This window comes from Lynx canadensis, chromosome A2 (assembly GCF_007474595.2).
Source record: "Lynx canadensis isolate LIC74 chromosome A2, mLynCan4.pri.v2, whole genome shotgun sequence".
Taxonomy (NCBI): domain Eukaryota; kingdom Metazoa; phylum Chordata; class Mammalia; order Carnivora; family Felidae; genus Lynx; species Lynx canadensis.
In genome coordinates, this window is record NC_044304.2 from 126,210,015 (window position 1) to 126,233,608 (window position 23,594).

Genomic DNA, 23,594 nt, shown 5'->3' on the forward strand with positions numbered 1-23,594 from the left:
CAAAAACACTCACCAGTAGTATTTTCATCGGACTCTGTTGAGATCCAGATGAAAATAGGAGGAACTTCCCCCTGCAGCCTATAGAAACATGTTAGGGAAACAGTGTAAGGTTGGTACTTAACCTTTTAAAAATTCAGCTGAATACTGCAGATCATTCTTCAGAAAACTCATGTAAACATTCATCTTTTATAAATATGCTGGTGCTAACTGCACCTAACTATAATATAGAGGTATAGCTTCACTATGTCTGCAAGAATGCTGATTAATATATAAGATCTTTCAGTTCCCTGTCAGTCAATTCATTCACTTCCATGATCTTCTCTAAATGTTCCATGTATCGGCCATGGTCCTGCAGGAAATGAGGGACCCTCATGTTTTCAATAACTGCCAATCCTTTTAAGCGATCCACATCTTCGTAAGAGACCTGAAAAAAGGAAGACAGTTTTTATACGTAAGTAACTTCTTCCCTAAGTCTTAAGTGAAACTTTACATGGACGGGTTTTCAAATTAATACCTGCAAAGTAACAAAAATCAGTGACTTCCTTTACTATATTAAATAAGAATGTGTTTTAAAAAATCACTAGTACTGATTTAACACTCAATCTTGGACTTATACTCAGTTTGTCTAGAAATTATACAACTAAATGTAATACATGTGTATGAGAAACTCTAAATCTAAACAAATGTTCTAAATTTAAATAAAAGAACCCAGGAAATAGCTAGAATATAAATGCCATATTATGGAATTAGGAAAATCAGCACAATTATATACTGAATTCCTATTTTCTATTTAATTTCAGAAATAAAATTGTGTTTTATGTTGAATTATTTTACTTTTATTTTGAATTTTTGTAAGCAAATATTTTATAAAATTTCACGTTATTCACTTACTTACATAAAACGTTTCACCCATAAATACCAAAGATTGGCTTAAGTTCTAGAAACTGTCATTACAACTTTAAATTCCAAAACATGGCTGGCTTTAAAAACTACTGTCTTCTGATCAACACTCTTCCTGATTCAGTGGAAAGATTATAAAGAAATCATGTTCATATTGTATTTTATTACATTTTAAAATTTAAGTTATTGAAATTATTTGAGTATTTATACCACTAAGTGTAATTAAAATGGGTTTGTTGTTGATACTCGTGTGGTTTAGTAATTTATTTTTCCTTTTTTGACTGAGGAGACACAGCCATAAATATGTTGCTAAAAGTCAATGTCCAAAAAATTACTGTGTCTGTTTGCTTTTAATTTTTGGTGTTTAATCCACTTTGAGTTTATTTTTGTCTATGGTGTAAGAAAGCAGTTCAGTTTCCTCAGCACTATTTACTGAGGGAAGTTGTCTTTTCTCCACTGTATATTCTTGCCTCTATCATAGATTAATTGATAAAGGCATGAGTTTATTTCTGGGCTATCCTGTTCCATTAATTTACATATCTGTTTTTGTATTAACGCCATACTGTTTTGATCACTACAGCTTTGTAGTGTTCCTTGAAATCTCGGATTCTTACACATTCAGTGTGGTTCTTTATTCAGATGGCTTTGCTATTCGAGGTTGTTTGTGGTTCTGTACAAATTTTAGGATTATTCTAGTTCTGTGAAAAATGCTACTGGTATTTTGATAGGGATTGTGCTGAATCTGTAGATTGCTTTGGCTATTAGGGAAATTTTAACAGTATTAATTGTTCTGATCCAAGGGCACAGTATATCCTTCCAATTGTTTGTGGCATCTTCATTTCTAGATATTTTATCCTTTTGGTACGATTGTAAATGGGACTAAATTTCTCTTTCTGCTTTGTTATTAATATGTAGACATGCAACAGATTCCTGTGTATTAAATTTGTATCCTTAGAAAAATATCTCAGCTGAGATTTGGGTAGAAAAAGTCTAAAATGAGCCCAGTGCATTTTACTTAGCCAGCAAACATGATGACATGTTTCTAAAAACAAAGGAGTAGCCAGTGGAAGGGCTGAATAAAATAATAAGTCTGGGGGTTCCTGGGTGGCTCAGTTGGTTAAGTGTCTCACTCTTTTGATTTTGGCTCAGGTCATGATTTCTTGGTTTGCAAGATTGAGCCCCACCTTGGGATCTGCACTGACAGTGCAGAGCCAGTTTGCGATTCTGTGTCTTCCTCTCTTCTGCCCTTCCCTCACTCATACTCTCTCAAAGTTTTGTTTTTTTTTTTTAAAGAGTAAGTCCATAACAATACTACAAAAAAGAATGAAATGTAAAAGAATCAAAATATCTCTATTTTGCTACCACTAGTGTAGTTAACTGGGCAAAGAACAATGGATATTAAAACCATTCCTTGAAAGATTTAAGGAACAGTACATTCACAGGTATTACCCCACAGATTACTTATTTAATACAAAAAAGATACCTTTATTTTCTGATCTTTCCAGATCTTTCCATTGTAATTTACCCAGTGATCAAACGAAGTATCACTGATAATGGAACAAAATCACATGTGTGCTTTCTAGCGTGATGCACTATAAACTATACAAGTCACGCATGTAGTGTATTCTTGGTAAAAAAGCGTTTAGCCTGAATCTAACCATAAGAAAACAATTCATTAATCCAGATTGTAGGAATTCCCAAGAAAATGGTCCTGGACTCTCAAAAATGTCAGGAAAAACAAAAACACTTGATAGAGGGCAGCACAAGAGGAACTGTTACAGATTAAGAGACTAAATATTATGAACAAATGCAGGATCCAATCCTGATTGTAGCTCTTTTTTTGTGAGCCAGGATCCAAAGGACATTTTTGGGATAATCTGAGAAATATTAAGTAGACTGTGTTTTAGATATTGTATTGAATCAGTGATACATTTCTTAAAAAAAATCACATGGTCATGTCACAATATTTGGGAGATAAAGGGGAAAGTGTTATATTTGCAGCTCACTTTAAAATGCTTTAGAAGATGTACATTAAAAATACATTGCCAAATTTATTTTTCCCTTCATTTACCTCTTATTGTCCACGAAGAAATTCTGAAACTTGGTTTTGTAACAACCATACTTCTTCCCTCCAGTTATCACAAGAAGGAAACTTACTCCAACACAAAGTATAAAAACAATTTGAACCTGAGTCTTATTGAATCATTAAATTGAGCTGAAGGAAATAATGACCCCGGGTGTTGGTTTCACACCAACCAATGGTTTTGCCATTGGTTTCACTCACCTTCCCCAGAGCAGTCAGCAGATGAAAGTCAATGGTCTCTCTGTACCGGAGGATCTGCAGGATGCCATCCAAGTAGACCTGGTCTTTACTGAAGCACCCTGGAGGAACCACAATAGCATTTATTTTCTGACGTTTAGTAAAATTACTAAGTAATTAGATACTAACCCATTCCCTTTACTGTAGGAATCAGCCCTGAGTGAAAATATACACAGCAAATTATCTGTCTTCATAACATAAAATAGAGGGTCTTGGGAAGCACCAGGATATTGTGCCGAGTGGCAGCTTCCCTTTAAGAATTTTTTCTCTCCAGATCCCCACTCCCGTAATTAAAGCAGCATTTTTTTTCCAGTTATAAAGAAACACAGGTAGTTAAAAATATAGGACTCATAAATACGTCACCCACACTCCCACTATTTGGTCATAACCCTAACTCTCATGTACACAGAGGCACTTGAGGCAAGGGGAAGGATGGCTACAAAGCAGTGAATCTCAAAGGCAATGTGAAGACATGGGATCTCAGAAACCCCTGGTTTTTAAAAATGCTACTCCTTACACCATTAAAAAGTTATAGGTAATGTTGATACTATTCCTCCATATGAAAATAAGAATTAGAACTGGATTTTAACATGGACACTTAAAAGCAGAACAAAATATGAAGACATGGAAAGTAGGAACAGCCCACGGGAACAGAGACTAGTTAAGAGTGTTCCACTCACAAAGAAAATTTTTCTCCCGTGACATAACTTATGTAAATTTTCTAAAATTTTGCTCTATTAAACGGACTAAAATTCTATCCTCCATTAAGTCCTACATTAAGAATTACTTTTTTTAGGTATGCTAAAAGCATAGGAATTATGGACAAAAAGTGGGACACTTTGTAAACTAGGCTCCTATCTCATAAGCTGGTCCTACTTTTCAGTAGGAACAAAACTCTTATTTGAGATACCTAATGCATGAGCCCTGACTGGATCTAGATTTTAAAAAATGGCTATAAGGAACACTTTCCTTATAGCTATTTTTCCTCCACAGAGTGGGAGAAAATATTTGTAAATCCTGTATCTGACAAGAGATTTGTAATTAGAACATATAAAGAACTCTTAAACTCAATAATAAAAGTAACCCAATAAAAAAATGGACTAAGGATCTAAATAGACAATTATCCACAGGAAATATGCAAAGGACCATGAAAGCACATGAAAAGATGCTCAACATCATTAATCATCAGGGAAATTGCAAATCAAAACCCCAGTGCGGTAGGACTTCCAAGGAAGATGGCAGAGTAGGAGGATCCTAAGCTCACCTTGTCCCAAGATGGAGATAATTATTAACACCCACATTAGTGTAAATAACTCAAAAAAACAACCTGAAGACTGGAAGAACACACTCTCCACAGCTAAATGTAGACAGGCCACACTGAAGAGGGTAGAAAGGGCAGCGATAGGAGATTGTCTTCAGGAGAGAGGAACACCGTAACCATGCAGGAAGGAGAGAGGATCATTGTAAAACATAGTGAAGGGAGAGGAGCAGATCCCACACCTGGCACCCTACACATAGGGGACCTGCACTACAAAGACAAATCCCTTAACATTTGGCTTTGAAAGCCAGAGGGGCTTAGCTTCATGGGTTCTTATAGTCAGTGGGGCTTAATACCTGGAACTTTAAAAATCACGAAGCTCTGGCATGGGAGACCTGGAGAGCAATAGGAAACTGAGTCCCTAACCTTAAAGAGAAAGCATACCAAACAACCCCACTGAGGTGCAGCATAGAAGCAGCACTGGGGTATATGGGAAGGAGACTTATTTAGTAATCTCAGCATGTGTGCTGGAGGGACAAGAATCTTTAGAAGACTTCTCCAAGAACAAAAGAGCTGATGGGTGCCATCCCTCTCCCAACCACAGCCTAGATACATGGACACATGCAGGAACCAGAACAAATACTCTCCACCTGGCTTGCTAACAGTGCATCCTGCCCCCTCCAGCCCATCCTCAGCAGTTCTCCAAAACAGCTACAGGTCCCCTCAGAGAGCAGACCCTCGCCCAGCTTGCAAAGCTGTATTCTCCTGCGGATCCACCCCTCCATCCTGGCCTCCACAGGAGTTTTCCCAGATGGCTGCAGGTCCCCTCCAACAGCAGACCACTGTGGATCTTGCAGGCACCATATGCCCCACCCCAACCACACAGCACTACAAAACCTCTTCTTCATAAGGCCACTACTCTCAAGAGCAGGAAAGGTAGCTGACTTTACTAACACAAAGAAACACATCCAGGAGAGTTAGAAAAAATGAGGAGACAGAGGAATATCTCCCAAATGAAAGAATAGGACAATATCCCTGCAAAAGAGCTAAATGAAACGGTTTATGCAATATGCCTGACAGAGAATTTAAAGTAATGGCCTCATGGGCTTGAGAAAAGAGTGGAAGATTTCAGTTAAGACCCTCGACAAAAAGACGGAAAACATAAAGAACCAATCCCAGATCGAGAACTCAATAAATGATATTAAAAATACACTAGTGGGAATAGATAGTAGAGTAGAGGAAGCAGAAGAATGGATCAGCAACCTGGAGGACAGAGTAATGGAAATCAAGAAGCTGAACAGGAAAAACAATAAAAAATGAAAATAGATTAAGGAAACTCAGCAACACCATCATGCATAATAACATTCTAAGGACCTCAGAAGGAGGAGAGAGAGAAAAAAGAGGGAAGAAAATTTATCTGAAAAAATAATAGCTAAAAACTTCCCTAATCTGGGGAAGATAAAAGAAATCCAGATCAGGAGGCACAAATGGCTCCCAATAAAATCAACCCAAGGAGATCCACACCAAGATATAGAGCAATTGAGATGGAGTTAAGATGGTGGAATAGTATGGAGACCCTGAGCTTGTCACCTTCCTGAAACACAGCTAGATCAGCATCAAACTATTTTTGAACACCAAGGGAACTGATCTGAGGATTAACGCAACAATCTGCATAATTTGAGCCAGAGAACTTGGCAGGTACATGGTGTGGAAAGGTGAATTGGGGGACAGAAAAGTCACGGAGCCATGGAGGACAGGGAGCCATTTTTGCGGAGAGAGGCCGGGTGGGGGGGGGGGGGATGCAGCGGGTCGGGATCATGTAAGAAAAGCACTCCCCCCAAAAGCAACTAGAGAGAAAGAAAAAGAGTGAAAACACAGGGAACTGGGCAAGAAATCTGTTCCCCAAAACTATTACAGAGTAAAAGGAGAGGGTTCCAATATCGCCAGGATTCTATAAACTGTGGAGCGCAGTCTGAAGTTTCGGTGCACCTGGCAGTGCTCTGGTGAGGAAGTGGGACAAATCCGCAGGAGCAGTACTCTGAAAGTTCCCCGTGTGCCATACAGGGAGGAAAGATTCCCCTGCTAGGAATCCATTTGGTAGAGGTCTCCCAGTGGGCAAAAGTCCCACCAGACCTCAGAGAGCTGCCACTTTTACTGAAATTGGACCAAAGACACTAGAGTGCAGGAAAACCTGGTGCCAGCTGTGTTGTGATTTACCATAAACTCTGAGCCTCTGCTGCTTTGGGAGCAGGCAGACATTTTCTGGGACAAGCCAGCACCCAACCATTGTTCAGCAAGATCTTCCCCCAGAGAATCAGTGCAGGTCTAAACCGCAGGGGTCTCTGAAGGGTGGGGTTTTGAAACACAGCCCCATCTGAGATAAAACTCTGGAGGGAGGCGCCACCTGGTACGCAGACAGCTTGAACAGAAGATAAAGGTGGGGAGTGGATGGAAGGCTAAGACAAAGGAGGGGTGTTTGATCACATGTTTGTGAGGGCACAAAATTCCGTGCCAGAGATTAGAGAGCTGGGTGAAGCTATTTTCACCTCTAGCAGGTACATATAGAGACCGACCCCACTGAGCTAAGCGGAGCCACCAAGTGGAGAACAGAGCTGTTACACCACACCCTGCCTACCTGTGCCCTCCAAGCACATCCCCCAGAAGACCAGCACAAATCCCTTCCAACTGCTTAGTCTACAGACTATAGTATGCTGCAGTTTCAATTCTAGGGGAAACTGGATATAACTTCATTTGGGTCTCATGCTGTTTGTTGGTTTGGTTGTTTTCTTTGCTTCCGTTTTTGTTTATGTTGTTTTCTTTTTCTTTTCTTTCTCTTTCTTGGATACAGAAAGAGCAAAATTTTAAATTTAAACAATTGTTTTATTCTATTAATTTTTTTTAAATTTTAAATGTTTTTTTTTCTCTTTTCTATCAAGCTTCTCTGAGCAAGTAGACTGGAACACACCTAGGATCTAGCTTCCTTTATTTGATTTTTTGTTTTGTTAGAATATATAGTAATTAAAATGGCAAGAAGCAGAAATTAAGAGAGAATTTTAAAGCAGCAAGGGAAAGGGGGTGCCTGGATAGCTCAGTTGGTTGAGCGTCCAACTTCAGCTCAGGTCATGACCTTGCAGTTTATGAGTTTGAACCTCATGTCAGGCTCTGTGCTGACAGCTCAGAGCCTGGAGCGTGCTTCAGATTCTGTGTCTCCCTCCCTCTCTGTCTCTGCCCCACTTGCACTCTTTCTCCAAAACATAAATAGACATTAAAATTTTTTTTTAAAGCAGCAAGGGAAAAGAAAACAGTTACACACAAGAGAAACCCAATTAAGACTATTAGCTGTTCAGCAGAAACTTTGCAGGCCAGAAGGGAGTGGCATGATATATTTGAAATGCTGAAAGAAAACCTGCAACCAAGAATACTCTATCCCACAAAGCTATCATTCAGAATAGAAGGAGAGAGATAATTTCCCAAACACAAGTTAAAGGAATTCATCACCACTAAACCAGCCTTACAAGAAATGCTAAAGGCGTTTCACTGAGTGGAAAGGAAAGACCATAAGCAGGAATAAGGAAAGTAGGAACCACAAAAGTAATAAAATAGAGCACATGTATAAAAATCAGTCAAGGGATTCACAAAATAAAAGGAAGTAAATTATGACACCATATACCTAAAATGTGGTGGGGAGAGGAGTATAGATTTAATGCTTTTAGTATAGTTTACTAATGAAGAACTTAATGAAGAGACTCCAGCAAAAATTCCTAGAACTGATAAATGAATTCAGTAAGGTTGCACAACACAAAATCATTATACTGAAATCCACTGCATTTCTATACCCTGATATTGAGCATATAGAGAAATTAAGAAAACAATCCCATTTACAATTGCACCAAAAATAAAATACCTAGGAGTAAACTTAACCATGGAGATGAAAGACCTGTACTCTGAAAACTATAAAACACTGATGAAAGAAACTGAAGGTGACACAAATGGAAAGATACTCCATGCTGATGGATTTGTACAATATTGCTAAAATGACCATACTACGCAGCAATTTCCAAATTTAATGCAATCCCTATCAAAACACCAATAGCATTTTTCAAAGAACTAGAGTAATTAATCCTAAAATTTGTATGTAACCACAAAAGACCATAAATAGCCAAAGTAATCTGGGAAAAAGAACAATACAGGAGGTTATCACAATCCTGATTTCCAGATACATTACCAAGCTCTAGTAATCAAAGCAGTATGGTACTGATGCAAAATAGATATATACGTCAATGGAAAAGAATAGAGAACACAGAAATAAACCAATGATTATATGGTCAATTAATCTTCAGCAAAGGAGGCAAAAATATTCAATGGGAAAAACTTTCTTCAACAAATGGTGTTGGGAAAATTGGACCACTTTCTTACACCATACACAAAAATAAACTGAAAATGATTTAAGGAACCTAAATGTGAGACCCGAAACTAAAAATCCTAGAAAAGAGCACAGGGAATAACTGGACACTGGCAACATTTGTCTAGATCTGTCTCCTGAGGCAAGGGAGCACAAAACAAAGAAAAAAATCAAAAGAACCACTCTTAAATATAGAGAATAAACTCATGGTTACCAGAGGGGAGGTGGGTGGGAGATGAGTGAAACAGGTGAAAGGAATTAAGAGTACATTTATTGTGATAAGCACTGAATAAATACAGAATTGCTGAATCACAATATTGTAAACCTGAAACTAATATAACACTATACTAATGACACTGGAATTTTAAAAAATAAAACATTTAAAAAACAAAACAAAAAACCACAATGAGATACCCACTAGGATGATTATAATAATAATTTTTAAAGTGAAAACAGTACGTGTTGGTAAGGATATGGAAAAATAAAAACCAAAGGATGGCAGAGCAGCATGGAGACCCTCCCTCAGCTTCTCTTGTCCCTGAAATGCAGCTAGATCAGCACCAAACCATTTTGCACACCTAGGACTGAGCAGAGAGAATTTGTATAACTTGAGCCCAGAAACTGGCAGGTACACAGTGTGGAGAGGAGAACTGGGGGAGTGAAAAGCCACAGCAGGTAGGGAGCTGTTTTGGCAGAGACAGAGGAGAAGAGTGCAGTCATTGGGAGAGTGCAGGGAAAACACTCCCCTGGAGAGAAAGAGTGAAAACACTTGCAGGGGACTGAACAAGAAATCTGTTTCCCAAAACCACCGACAGGAATAAAGGAGAGAGTCTCAATACTACCGGGATTCTATAAACAGTGGAGCAGAGTCTGACATTCCAGAGCTCAGTGCCTGGTGGCACTCTGGTGAGGAAGCAGGGTGAATCCCCAGGAGCAGGCAGAGTGGTCCAGGGGTCCATGTGCCACACGGGGAGAAGTGCTTCCCCTGCTTGGAGTGCATTTGGTAGAGGTCATAAAGCCTCCCCACAGGGAAAGGTCCCAGTGGACCCTGGAGAGCAGCCATGTTTGCTGGTATTGGGACAAAGACACTGGAGTGTGGTGAAACCTGGTGCTTGCTGTGTGTTGTGATTTGCCACAATCTCTGAACCTCTGCTGCTGCGTGATGGCATGAACATTTTCTGGGGCAAGCTGGCCGTTCGCCATTGCTCAGTGAGACTCTCCCCTGAAGAGTTGGAATGGGTCCAAGCCACAGGGGTCTCTGAAGTGTGGGATTTTGAAACACAACCCCATCGGAGATAAAACTCTGGAGGGAGGTGCCACCTGATGGGTAGACAGCCTGGACACGAGCAGGGTAGAGGCGGGGAGGGGAAGGAGTCCTGAGACCCGTGCTCGATCACAGGTCAGTGAGAATGCAAAGTTCCTGTGCCAGAGATTAGGGAGCTGGATGAAGCCATTTCCAACTCTCCTGCACATGTGCATGCACACCACACTGATCCACCCCAGTAAGCTAAGCAGTGCCACCTAGTGGAGAACAGAGCCGTTACACCAAGCCCTGCCCAACAGCGCCTTCTAAACACATCCCCTAGACGACCAGCACAAGTCACCCCACCTGCTTAGTGTACCAACTACAGAGCACTTCACAGTTTGAGTTCTATGGGAAACTGGATGCAACTTCATTTGGGTTTCATTCTGTTTGCTGGTTCATTTATCTGTTTAAATTTTGTTTCCTTTCTTTTCCATGGATACAGAAAAATTTATTTTTAATTTTTTAGATTTTTTTGTTCTATTCGATTTTGTTATGTCAATTTTTAAAAATTTTTTCTTTTCCCCTTTTTCTTCCCCTTTTTTCTCTATTCCATAAAGCTTCTTTCAACAAGCAGACCAAAACACACCTAGGATCTAGCTTCATTTATTTTTTTTAATTTTTAAAAAATATTTTAATTTAAATTTATTTTATTAATTTTTTCTTCCTCCAAAATGAAAAATGAAGGAATTCATCCCAAAAGAAAGAACAGGAAGAAATGACAGCCAGGGGCTTAAACAACACAGAAAGAAGCAGGATGAACTAGAATTTAGAACCATGATAATAAGAATATGTTGAAAAAAAGCACAGAATCCCTTTCTGTGGAGATAAAAGATGTAAAATCTAGTCAGGACAAATTAAAAATGCTATAACCAAGGTGTAATCTCGAATGGATGCCATGATGGCAAGGACAGATGAAGCAGAGCAGCAAAATCAGTGATATAGAAAAAATTATGGAGAATGAAGCAGAAAAAAAGACGGAAACAAAGGCAAAAGAGCACAATACAAGACTTAGAAAACTCAGTGACTTATTATAGAGGAATAACAACTGAATCATACAAGTCCCAGAAGAGAACAGAGAGAAAGAGAGGCAGAAGGGTTATGTGAGCAAGTTATAGCTGAAAACTTATCTGGGGAAGGACACAGACATCAAAATCTAAGAAGCACAGAGAACTCCCATTAGATTCAACAAAAACTGACCATCACCAAGGCATATCATAGTCAAATTCACAAAATACACAGACAAGGAAAGAATTCTGAAAGAGCAAGGAAGAAAAAAGTCCTTACCCTATAAGGGAAGATAGATTAGGTTTGCTGCAGACCTATCCACAGAAACTTGGCAGGCCAGAAAGGAATGGCAGGATATAGTCAACGTGCTGAATTGGAAAAATATGCAGCCAAAAATTCTTTATCCAGCAAGACTGTCACTCAAAACAGAAGGAGAGATAAAGAGTTTTCCAGGCAAAAACTAAAAGAGTTCCTGACCACTAAACCAGTTCTGCAAGAAATTTTAAGTGGGACTCTTTGGGGAAAAGATGAAAACAAAACAAAAAAGACCAAAAGCAACAAAGACTAGAAAGAGCCAGAGCACATCACCAGAAACTCCAACTCTACAGGTAACACAATTCATATCTTTCAGTATTCACTCTAAATGTCAATGGACTAAATGCTACAATCAAAAGACACAGGGTATCAGAATTGATAAGAAAACAAGACTCATCTATATGCTGCTTACAAGAGTCCCATTTTTAGACCTAAAAACACCTGCAATTGAAAGTAAGGAGATGGAGAACCATCTATCATGCCAATGGTCATCAAAGAAACTAGAGTAGTCATACTTATATCCCACAAACGAGATTTTAAAATAAAGATTTTAACAAGAGGTGAAGAATGGCAACATAACATAATTAAGGGGTTTATCCACCAAGAAGATTGTAAAATATTGTAAATGTTGTAAATATTTAGGCCCCCTACATGGGAAAAATCAAATATATAAATCAATTAAACACAAACATAAAGAAACTCATTGATAATAATACCATAATAGTAGGGGACTTCAACACCCCACTTACAACAATGGACAGATCATCTAAGCAGAAAATGAACAAGGAGACAATGGCTTTGAATGACACACTGGACCAAATGGACTTAACAGATACATTCAGAACATTTCATTGTAAAGCATACACATTCTTCTCGAGTACACATGGAACATTCTCTGGAACAGATCACATACTGTGACACAAATCAGCCCTCAACAAGTACAAAAAGATCAGGATCATACCTTGCATATTTTCAAACCACAACACTATGAAACTTGAAATCAACCACAAGAAAAAACTTGGAAAGAAAATGAATACTTGGAGATTAACAAATATCCTGCTAAAGAATGAATGGGTTAACCAAGAAATTTTTTTGAAGTTTCTTTTGAGTGCACAGGGGAGAGGCAGAGAGAGAGAGAGAGAGAGAGAGAAAGAAAGAGAGAGAGAGAGAGAGAGAGAGAGGATCTCTAGCAGGCTCCATGCTGCCAGCATAGAGCCGAACATGGGGCTTGAACTCATAAACTGTGAGACCATGACCTGAGCCGAAATCAAGAATCGAAAATTTAACCAATTGAGCCAACCAGGCACACCTAACCAAGAAACTAAAAAGGAAATTAAAAAGTACATGGAAGTCAATGAAAATGAAAACACAATAGCCCAAAACCTCTGGGATGCAGCAAAGGCGGTCATAAAAGGAACAAAGGTCTCAAATACACAATCTAACCTTACACCTAAAAGAGCTGGAAAAATAACAGCAAATAAAGCCCAAAACCAGCAGAAGAAGGGAAATAATAAAACATTAGAGCATAAATCAATGATATCAAAATTAAAAAAAAAAAAAACAGTTGGACAGAGCAGTGAAAGGTTCTTTGAAAGAATTAACAAAATTGATAAACCCCTTAGCCAGAGTGATCAAAAGAAAAAGCAAAGGACCCAAATAAATGAAATCACAAATGAAAGAGAGAGCACAACCAAAACTGCAGAAATACAAACAATGATAAGAGAATATAATCAATTATATGCCAACAATATGGGCAATCTGGAAGAAATGGACAAATTCCTAGAAACATATAAACTACCAAAACTGACACAAGAAGAAATAGAAAATTTGAACAGACCCATAACCAATAAAGACATTGAATTAGTAATCAAAAATCTCCCAAAAAACAGGAGTCCGGGGCAGATGGCTTTCCAGGGGAATTCTACCAAACATTTAAAGAGTTGGGGGGCCTGGGTGGCTCAGTCAGTTAAGCGTCCAACTTCAGCTCAGGTCATGATCTTGTGATTTGTGGGTTTGAGCCCCGCGTTGGGCTCTGTGCTGACAGCTCAGAGACTGGAGACTGCTCCAGGCAAATGAAAACCACAGAGCCTGCTGCCTCTTCTCTCTGCCCCTCCCATGCTCATGCTCTGTTTCTGTCTCTCAATAATAAATAAAACATTAAAAAAATTAAAAAATAAAATAAAGAAGAGTTAACACCTATTCTTTTGAAGCTGTTCCAAAAAATAGAAATGGATAGAAAACTTCCAAACTCATTCTATGAAGCTAGCATTACCTTGATTCCAAAACCAGACAAAGACCCACTAAAAAGGAGAACTACAGACCCTGATCAACATGGATGCAAAAATTGTCAACAAGATACGGGAAAACCAGATCCAATAATACATTGAAAGAATTATTCACCACGATCAGGTGGGGCTTATTCCTGGGATGCAGGGCTGGTTCAATATCCACAAACCAATTAACGTGATACACCATGTAAATAAAAGAAAGGATAAGAACCATATGATCCTCTCAGTAGATGCAGAAAAAGCACTTGACAAAATACAGCATCGATTCTTGATAAAAACCCTCAAGAAAGCAGGGATAGAAGGATCATATCTCAAGATCATGAAAGCCATATATGAAAGACCCACTGATAACAACATCCTCAATGGGGAAAACCTGAGAGCTTTCCCTCTAAGGTCAGGAACAAGACAGGGATGTCCACTCTCACCACTGTTATTCAACATAGTGTTGGAAGCCTTAGCCTCAGCAATCAGCACAAAGAAATAAAAGGCATCCAAATTGGCAAGGAGGAAGTCAAACTTTTACTCTGCAGATGACATGATACTCTCCGTAGAAAACCCAAAAGGCTCTGCCAAAAAACTGCTAGAACTGATCCATGAATTCGGCGAAGTTGAAGGATATAAAATCTATGCTCAGAAATTGGCTGCATTTCTATGCACCAATAGCAAAGCAGCAGAAAGAGAAATCAAGGAATCTATCCCATTTACAATTGAACCAAACACCATAAAATACCTAGGATTAAACCTAACTAAAGCAGTGAAAAATCTATACACTGAAAACTACAGAAAGCTTAGGAAAGAAATTGAAAAACACAAAAAAATGGAAAAATATTCCAGGCTCATGGATTGGAAGAACAAATATTGTTCAAATGTCGAAAGTACCCAAAGCAACCTACATATTCAATGCACTCCCTATCAAAATAACACCAGCATACTTCACAGAGCTGGAACAAACAATCCTAAAATTTGTATGGAACCAGAAAAGACCATGAATATCCAAAGCAATCCTAAAAAAGAAAACCAAAGATGGAGGCATCACAATTTTGGACTTCAAGATGTATTACAAAGCTGTAATCATCAGGAAAGTATGGTACTGTCACAAAAACAGACCTATAGATCAATGGAACAGAACGAAGAACCTAGAAATGGACCTACAAACATATGGCCAACATCTTTGACAAAGCAGGAAAGAATATCCAATGGAAAAAAAAGTCTCTTCAGCAAATGGTGTTGGGAAAACTGGACAGTGACATGAAGAATGAACCTGGACCACTTTCTTACACCATACATAAAAATAAACTAAAGGGACGAAAGACCTAAATGTAAGACAGGAAGCCATTAAAGTCCTAGAGGAGAAAGCAGGCAACAACCTCTTTGACCTTAGCTGCAGCAACTTCTTACTTGACATGTCTCTGGAGGCAAGGCAAATGAAAACCACAATGAGATACCACTTCACATGTGTCAAAATGGCTTAAATTAACAACTCAGGCAACAAGAGATGTTGGCAAGGATGTGGAGAAAGAGGAACCCTATTGCAATGCTGGTGGAAATGCAAACTGGTGCAGCCACTTTGGAAAACAGCATGGAGGTTCCTCAAAAAGTTAAAAATGGAACTATCCTATGACCAAGGATTTATCCAAAGGATACAGAAGTGCTGTTTTGAAGGGACACGTGCACCCCAATGTTTATAGCAGCACTATCAACAATAGCCCAAGTATGGAAAGACCCTAAATGTCCATCGACTGATGAATGGAAAAGAAGATGTGGTGTGTGTGTGTGTATGGTACATATATGTATTATATATACACATGTGTAACACATATATACACATATATGTATATATATACACACACATACACACATATACAACAGAATATTACTTGGTGATCAAAAAGAATGAAATCTTGCCATTTGCAACAATGTGGGTAGAACTACAGTATATTATGCTAAGTGAAATCAGAGAAAGACAAAGAGCATGTGGCTTCACCCATATGCAGAATTTAAGATACAAAATAGATGAACATAAGAGAAGGGAAGCAAAAATAATATACAAACAGGGAGACAAACCATAAGAGACTTAAATACAAAGAACAAACTGAGGGCTGCTTGAAGGGTGTTGGGTGGGGGTGATGGGCTAAAGGTGTGAGGGGCATTAAGGAGGACACTTGTTGGGATGAACACTGGGTGTTATACATAAGTGATGAGTCACTAAATTATATTCCTGAAATCAAAAAAAAAAAAAGAAAGAAAAAAATAAGAACCCCCATATACTGCTGGTGGGAATGTAAAATGGAGCAGTCACTTTGAAGAACATTCTGGCAGTTCCTCAAAAGGTTAAACAGAGAGTTACCATATGACCCAACAATTCCACTCAAAAATATATATATAATCCATGAGAATTAAAAATATAAACTTGTACCCAAATGTTCATAGCAACATTATTTGTAACAGCCAAAAAGTGTGGAAACAACTCAAATGTCCATTAATGGTGAATAGAAAAATAAAATTTCATATATATATATATATTGTTATTCAGCAATAAAAAGGACTGAATACTAATACATGCTACCATACGGATGAATCTTAAAAACATTATGCTAAGTGAAAGAACCCAGACACAAAGGGTTATATATTATATGATTCCATCTGTATGAAATGTTCAAAACAGGCAAACCTATGAAAGTAGAGTAATGGTTACTTGGAGCTGGGGGCATGGGGGAGAAGGAATGGGAAATGACAATGGGTACAGGTTTATTTTTGGGGTGATGAAAACGTTCTGGAATTAGACAGTGGTGACAGCTGCACAACACTACGAATATTCTAAAAACTACTGAACTGTACCTTTTAATGGGCAAACTGTATGCCAAGTGAATTATATCTCAGTAAACCTGTTTTTACAATCAGCGCGCGAAGGCAGAACTGGCAAAATGTTAACTATTCATGTATCTACAGGAAGGGTAATATGGGTGTGAATTCTATCACTGCCATATTTCTGTAGGCTTGAAATTTTTCAAAATGGGATTTGAGAAAATAATGCTAACGAAACGTGATTTGGGAAAACCAGCACTGACCTCAAGTAACAGGTTTACTTTTTCGTAAGTAAGTGAATTCTATGGTTGGTGGAGAAGGATGTAACCAAAATCAACAGACAACTAACCACAAGTCAGGAAACCTATAGTCAAGGGACACCCACCTGGTTGAGAAGTATCAGTCCATCCCCTCTTCGCTCGTACACAATAATCCCATCTTGTATTGGGGTCTTTGACAAACTTTCCAATATCTTTGAAGAGTTCACAAAAAGACATTTGGCTGGCTCGATAAACAGTGTAGTAGAGGAGGGCAGCCCTCCATAAAAAGGGGTCTTTTCTAAAAAGGACACTGTGAATACTTGCCAGTCCTTCCTCTGTGGGATTGTTTGGCTTTAGCTCATGTTTTTTACGACCAGTCCAACTGTTCCATGGCTGCTGAAGGTTGTTAATACCTCGAAAATAATGTGTGCCTGTGGACAAGAAAAGGCACACAAAAACCAAGAAATGACATTCTCATTTTAACTCTTAGCCAAAAAAAGATTCTACCAACAGTTCTAAAATTAAACTGATGTGTACCTACAAAACAAAGTGGAAAATGACCTTACCCTAAAGCCTTTTGCAGGAGGTACTCTGCCTTCAGAAGGACTACATGTGTCATGAGGAGAGGTAAAGGGAAGAATCACAGACTTTGATATTTGAAAAAAATATGAGAGCACTTAGTTCAATTTCTTCAAGTTTCAGGTGGGAGGACTAAAATTCAGAGGAATTAAATGACTATCCATGCTTAATACAGCTACACAGTGCCTGAAAAAATCTAATTTGAAGTAAGACATTACTATCTTGGCTCAAGTGAAACCTAAAAATGTCATTACTTTTTGCTAAATACTGCTAAGAGAAAACCCCATTATAAAAGAATGTTTCTCTGATGCTGATTTCTGATATTACAAATGAACAAATGGAGAAGGGCTACCCTACCTATTTCATGCCTCAGCATTCCCTCCAGCCAGTGCTCACGTGCAGTGGAAACATTGATGGTCAGCGTTGGACATCCATTTACCACTGTCATCGAAGCTCGGGAAAGCAGATCTTCAGTGAGATGTACCACAATCTAAGGAGCAAGAGGAAAAATATAAATATATGAAACAAAACGTAAAGGCTGGGGAGAAGCAGCTTTCACAGGAAACCACAGACCCATAAATCAAGATGTTTTTATTTTGCTTATACCAATTCAAATCTCCCAGAAACCTAGACGATGAAATGCAGGGCCAATCACTTCTGACGCTTCCACCTTTGAGCCGGGGGAACTCAAGAACCTTTCCTGGAATGAAGGAAAGTAGAGGGCCGCGCTCTCAAATACAGTCCCCCCTGGCTACAATGATGCAAAGGAAGGTATACAAGCCAGAGTCCTGTTCGCTGTTGGGCCAAAGCTTATTTTGAACTGGCTACTAACAAGAGGAGCCACTGAGGCAAATCTCTTAAGAATTTTCATAAAACAATTCCAACAGGGGCGCCTGGGTGGCGCAGTCGGTTAAGTGTCCGACTTCAGCCAGGTCACGATCTCACGGTCCGTCAGTTCAAGCCCTGCGTCAGGCTCTGGGCTGATGGCTCAGAGCCTGGAGCCTGTTTCTGATTCTGTGTCTCCCTCTCTCTCTGCCCCTCCCCCGTTCATGCTCTGTCTCTCTCTGTCCCAAAAATAAATAAACGTTGAAAAAAAAAAAAAAAACAATTCCAACAATTCCATAAAGTATACAGAAGTGGTAGTAAGTAAAGAAAAACACATAGTGAGCAAAATAATTCAATGCGACATAAATTTAGCATTTAGTGAGACTTCTGGGTGACTAATTTAATGAGCAGAATGGGGATAGGAGAACAAAACCTGCAGAGAAAACCATGTGGCACCGGGAGTTAAAATGCCAGCAGTCAGCATCTCGTGTCATCCCAATTCATACCTCACCCATGCAGCCTTCTTTCATCATGTACTTCCTAACGTGACTCCAGATTCGAGTTTTAGATAGCAGGCTGCCACCGGTGGCCTGCTCAAATTTTTCATAACTTCCATATTTCTGTAAAGTCAGTTCCATAATATTGATGGACTGTAAAAAAAAAAAACCCACAGATAATGCAAATAAATAACCTTGAATTATTTTGAGATGAGTAATAAGCCAGTTATATTCTTATTGATCATGACCTGTTCTGTGTTTATTGATTTCCAAATGAAACTGCAACTGAGGTACCACATCTAATCCTAAACACTGTTCACTAACTGTCACAAATTTTTACAAACACCTCAGTACTTAGAAATCCTCTTTCTGTGTTTGTTTCTCCTTCACATGCTAAAGGACAAAGGTACTGCATACAGTGTCACCACCTGACAGGCTGAGGAGATAAGGCAGAGGGCTCCTTGGCTTCTCTAAGACCATTTGGTGGTTTGGCAAGAGAACTCAGAGTGGAAGGTATGTCTCCAGATTAATTACTAAATTATAACTGCCATTTGGATAAAAAAAATAATAGCCCCAATTTTCTTTTTTTTTTTCAACGTTTATTTATTTTTGGGACAGAGAGAGACAGAGCATGAACGGGGGAGGGGCAGAGAGAGAGGGAGACACAGAATCAGAAACAGGCTCCAGGCTCTAAGCCATCAGCCCAGAGCCTGACGCGGGGCTTGAACTCACGGACCGCGAGATCGTGACCTGGCTGAAGTCGGATGCTTAACCGACTGCGCCACCCAGGGGCCCCATAGCCCCAATTTTCAAGAACACAAAAAAATAATCCACAATTCTTCTGTGACAATCTTATAAAATTTGAAGCTTTCCTGGGCTAGTCTTTCACAGAAAACAGTCTCAACATTACTAAAAACATTTTCATCTTTCATTCAGGGAAGGGTACTACCTACTTTTCATTCTTCATTAATTTTCACATCAAAAGAATATGAAAATTGAGATCTTTTCTAAACACAGATATACAGAAAGGAAGACTTAAAAAAAACCCCTAGTAATGAATCAGAGATCCTTAGTATCCTGAAAAAGCCACAAGAAAGGAAAACATACGGAAGAAAAAGAATCTTCAAAAGGCCTTTTGGGAAAGAAGCTAGAAAATGCAAATATATCTTATAGGAACTGAGAGAGAAGCTAGAAAATTCATGCTATGAAGTCTAGTTTTTTATTGTCAGACTAGTAAAGAGATTGAAACTATAAGCACTAGAGTCAGACTACTTGCATTGCTGCCCTGGTTCTATCCACCTTCTGGCTTTGTGGCCATGGGCAAGTCACTAAACTTGTCAGTAAGCCTCCTCATTTTTAAATGGGGTAATAATAATAATGCCTACTTCATGGTTTTGTTGAGAAAATTTAGTCAATCTTTGTAAAGTACAAATAAGTAGTCAATACCTGTCAATTATTATTACATCATCATCGTCATCATGATCGGTACATTCATTCTTTGTAAATGCCACCGCTGTACATAATATGCTCAACACAAAAACTACAGAAAACGAACACACTACAAGTTATAATACAACATATATATCTCCACTGAAAAAATATGTATTACTAATAAACTAGGCATGTGACTTAAAGTTAGTGTAACAAGAAATGGCTTCGATAGGCTTTGCCTGGCTTCTGTTCCCAAAACTGTTCTTGAAAGCCTTGCAATTCAAACTGTGGTCGAAAGGCTGTGAGCTGGTTTCAAATGCAGAATTTTGCCCCCCACCATGCCTAGTGAATCAGAACATGCACTTTAACAAGATCCTCAGATGACTCATGTGCACGGTAAAAAGCAGCATCTCAGAGAATGGAAATATAGCATAAAGAGGCTACATTTTTTATATGACAACTCTGATAATTAAAAGAATAAAAGCACATAATTAAAAACCCATTTCAGCAGATTAGCAAATATTTTTTGCATACCCTAGTTTAATGATCCCAAGTCATCAATATATCAAACACGGTGAGAAGAAGGTAAGAAATTTGGCCTTAATTCCAGGAGACAGATGTGGTGCCTTCTATATTGGACTGACACTTAGACCTAAAAAAGGTTAAAGAATTTTTTTAATATAACTTGTAGTTGTATGTTTTTAAAGTATGTACTTAATTTTGGATAAAATTAGCTTTTCTAGCATATGCTTACTCACTAGAAAAACTGTCGTTATCTGGTTACTATGGTAGTCCCCGCTCATCTGCAGGGGATACATTCTAAGACCCCAGTGGATGACTGAAAATGCAGAGTACAAAAGCCTATGTACACTATTTTTTTCCTATATATACCCACCTATGATAAGGTTTAATTTATAAATTAGGCACATTAAGAGTTTAACAATAACTATTAAATAGAACAATTATAACAATACACTGTAATAAAAGATAAGTGAATGTGGCCTCTCTCTCAAAATATCTTATGGTACCATAACCCACTCTTCTTCTTGTGATGTGAGATGATAAAATGACTGTGTGATAAGATGGAGGGGGGGTGAATGACACAGGCAGCAGCATGAGGCTACCACTGACCTTCTGACGATATGTCAGAAAGAGGATCATCTGCTTCCAGAGAGAGGTTGATCTCAGGCAACTGAAACTGCAGAAGGTGAAACCACAGATAAGGGGTACTACTATGTTTATTACAGCAGATATAAAAGAATTTAGAGAATTAAGAAAAACTTAAATACAGGTGTTCCCTGTTATTGCCAATGAATGGTACTAGAAGGCTATTAAGTGTTCATATTCATTCATATTCCTAATAGGAAACGAAAATTTGATAGGAAGTTTATACTAAAAATGTACCCTATAAATATAAGAAAGAAAACATACCTTGGCAGCTTAATAACATTTAGGCAATCTTTATGTATGCCTATGTACTAATTTTTTGATTCATCAATGAATGAATAAAAATAGTGGGGGCTGGGGGGGGAGGGGGAGTGATTTTTCCATCAGAATGATATACAATAGCACATAACATCCTTCATTTCATCCTGATTTACATAGCATCATAATGGTGGCAAACTACATGGGAGCTTGTGTTAATATGATGTCATGTCCAATCATTCTTTAAAGTGCCTATCCTATTGTTATCTCTACTGATTTCTTTCTTCAACAGTTTTTCAACTGGTCCGACCTAGATAGATTTGTCAGTGATCACAAAGATCTCCAGTATCCTTCACTAACCTCAAGAAATAACTTCCCAATCCACCTGCATTATAATAACGCCCAGGCACAGAGACAGAAACAGTGGTTAAATGGGTGAATAAGTTCAAACATTAAAAGAGAGAGCAGAAATGTTGAGTGGTCACTTCATCAGTGAATATTTTTATATTACAATTTCTACTGCTTTATGTAATCTCTTAACTGCAGGCCACAAAAATTTTAGGAGTATGATCTCAGCTTTGGAAAAAGGAAAAGGCAATAAACAATGTAAAAAGGCACAAGGAAGCCTGCAAGAATATACCCAAAGGCTCCTGCTCCTGTTTGGGGTGGAGTGACAGATTGCACTGAAGTTTATTATCTGTACTTTTCAGAAGTTTTAAAATTCTTTACAATATGCATTTGTTAGTGTTATGATCAAGAGGAAAAAGTCATTTTTCTTCAGTTTTACTGAGTTATGACTAACAAATACAAATAAAAATTGTGGGGGCACCTGGGTGGCTCAGTCAGTTAAGCGTCTGACTCCTGATCTCAGCTCAGGTCATGATCTCACGGTTCGTGAGATCGAGCCCTGAGTCGTGCTCTGTGCTGACATTGTGGAACCTTCTTGGGATTCTCTCTCTTCCTCTCTCTCTCTCTCTCTCTGCTCCTCCCCCACTCAGTGTATGGGCACGTGTGCTCCCTCTCTCAAAATAATAAACTTAAAAAATAAAATAATAAAAATGGGGCATATTTAGGTTGTACCATGTGATGTGTTTTTCTAAAGGTGTACAATGTAATGATTTAGTATATGTACACACTGTGAAATGATTACTACAATCAAGTTGATTGACACAGCTATCACCTCACGTAGTTACCACTTTCTGTGTGGCGAAAACATCTAAGATCTTAGTATATTTCAAGTATACAATACAGTAATTTTATCTTAATTTTTTTAAGTTTATTTTGAGAAAGGGAGAGAGAGAGTAGGAGAGGGGAAGGGGGGGGGGGGGGGGGAGGGGGGGAGGGAGAGAGAGAGAGAGAGAGAGAGAGAGAGAGAGAGAGAGAGAGAATCTCAAGCAGGTTCTGCACTGTCAGCACAGAGCCGAACACGAGGCTTGAACCCATGAACCATGAGATCATGACCTGAGCTGAAATCAAGAATCAGACACTCAACCGAGCCACCTACAATACAGTATTATTAACTATAATCATCATGCTGTACATTAGATCCCCAGGACTTATTCAGCTTATAACTGAAAGTTTGTACCCTTTGACCTACATCTCCCCATTCTCCCCCACAACCCATTTTTTTTTTTTAAGAGAAAAGAAAGGAGAAGTTTATCTGCTCTCCCTTGAGTTCAGAGAATCCATATCTATACCACTTGGAGAATCAAGCTTTCACATACCTCATCCACATGGCAAACTACTTCTAAAAGGCAATAAATTTCATGTCAAATCTCTCTTCTCCATTAGTGTCATCATTTAAGTGAATCAGAAGACATTTCCCAGTATTATTTGGTGGGGAATTAAAACAAGAAGACGCTTAATTATTTTTCTCCAATCATCACTTTATTTTTTTTTAATTTTTTAAAGTTTATTTATGTATTTTGAGAGAGAGAAAAACAGCACACGAGTGGGGGGGGGTGGGGGGCAGAGAGAG

The 23,594-nt window shown here is 38.6% G+C and overlaps 1 protein-coding gene across 1 annotated transcript in view; it reads right to left on the reverse strand.

Moving 5' to 3' along the window:
* Window positions 1-262: 262 nt before the first annotated feature.
* Window positions 263-23,594, reverse strand: part of KIAA0895 (KIAA0895 ortholog) — a 73,311-nt gene continuing 49,979 nt past the window's right edge. Inside the window, exons 4-8 of the mRNA XM_030308227.1 lie at window positions 18,770-18,913; window positions 17,796-17,928; window positions 16,985-17,290; window positions 3,185-3,282; window positions 263-424 (exon numbers count right to left, since the gene is read on the reverse strand). Coding sequence (XP_030164087.1) covers window positions 263-424; window positions 3,185-3,282; window positions 16,985-17,290; window positions 17,796-17,928; window positions 18,770-18,913 — 843 coding nt within the window. The remainder of the gene's footprint in view (window positions 425-3,184; window positions 3,283-16,984; window positions 17,291-17,795; window positions 17,929-18,769; window positions 18,914-23,594) is intronic.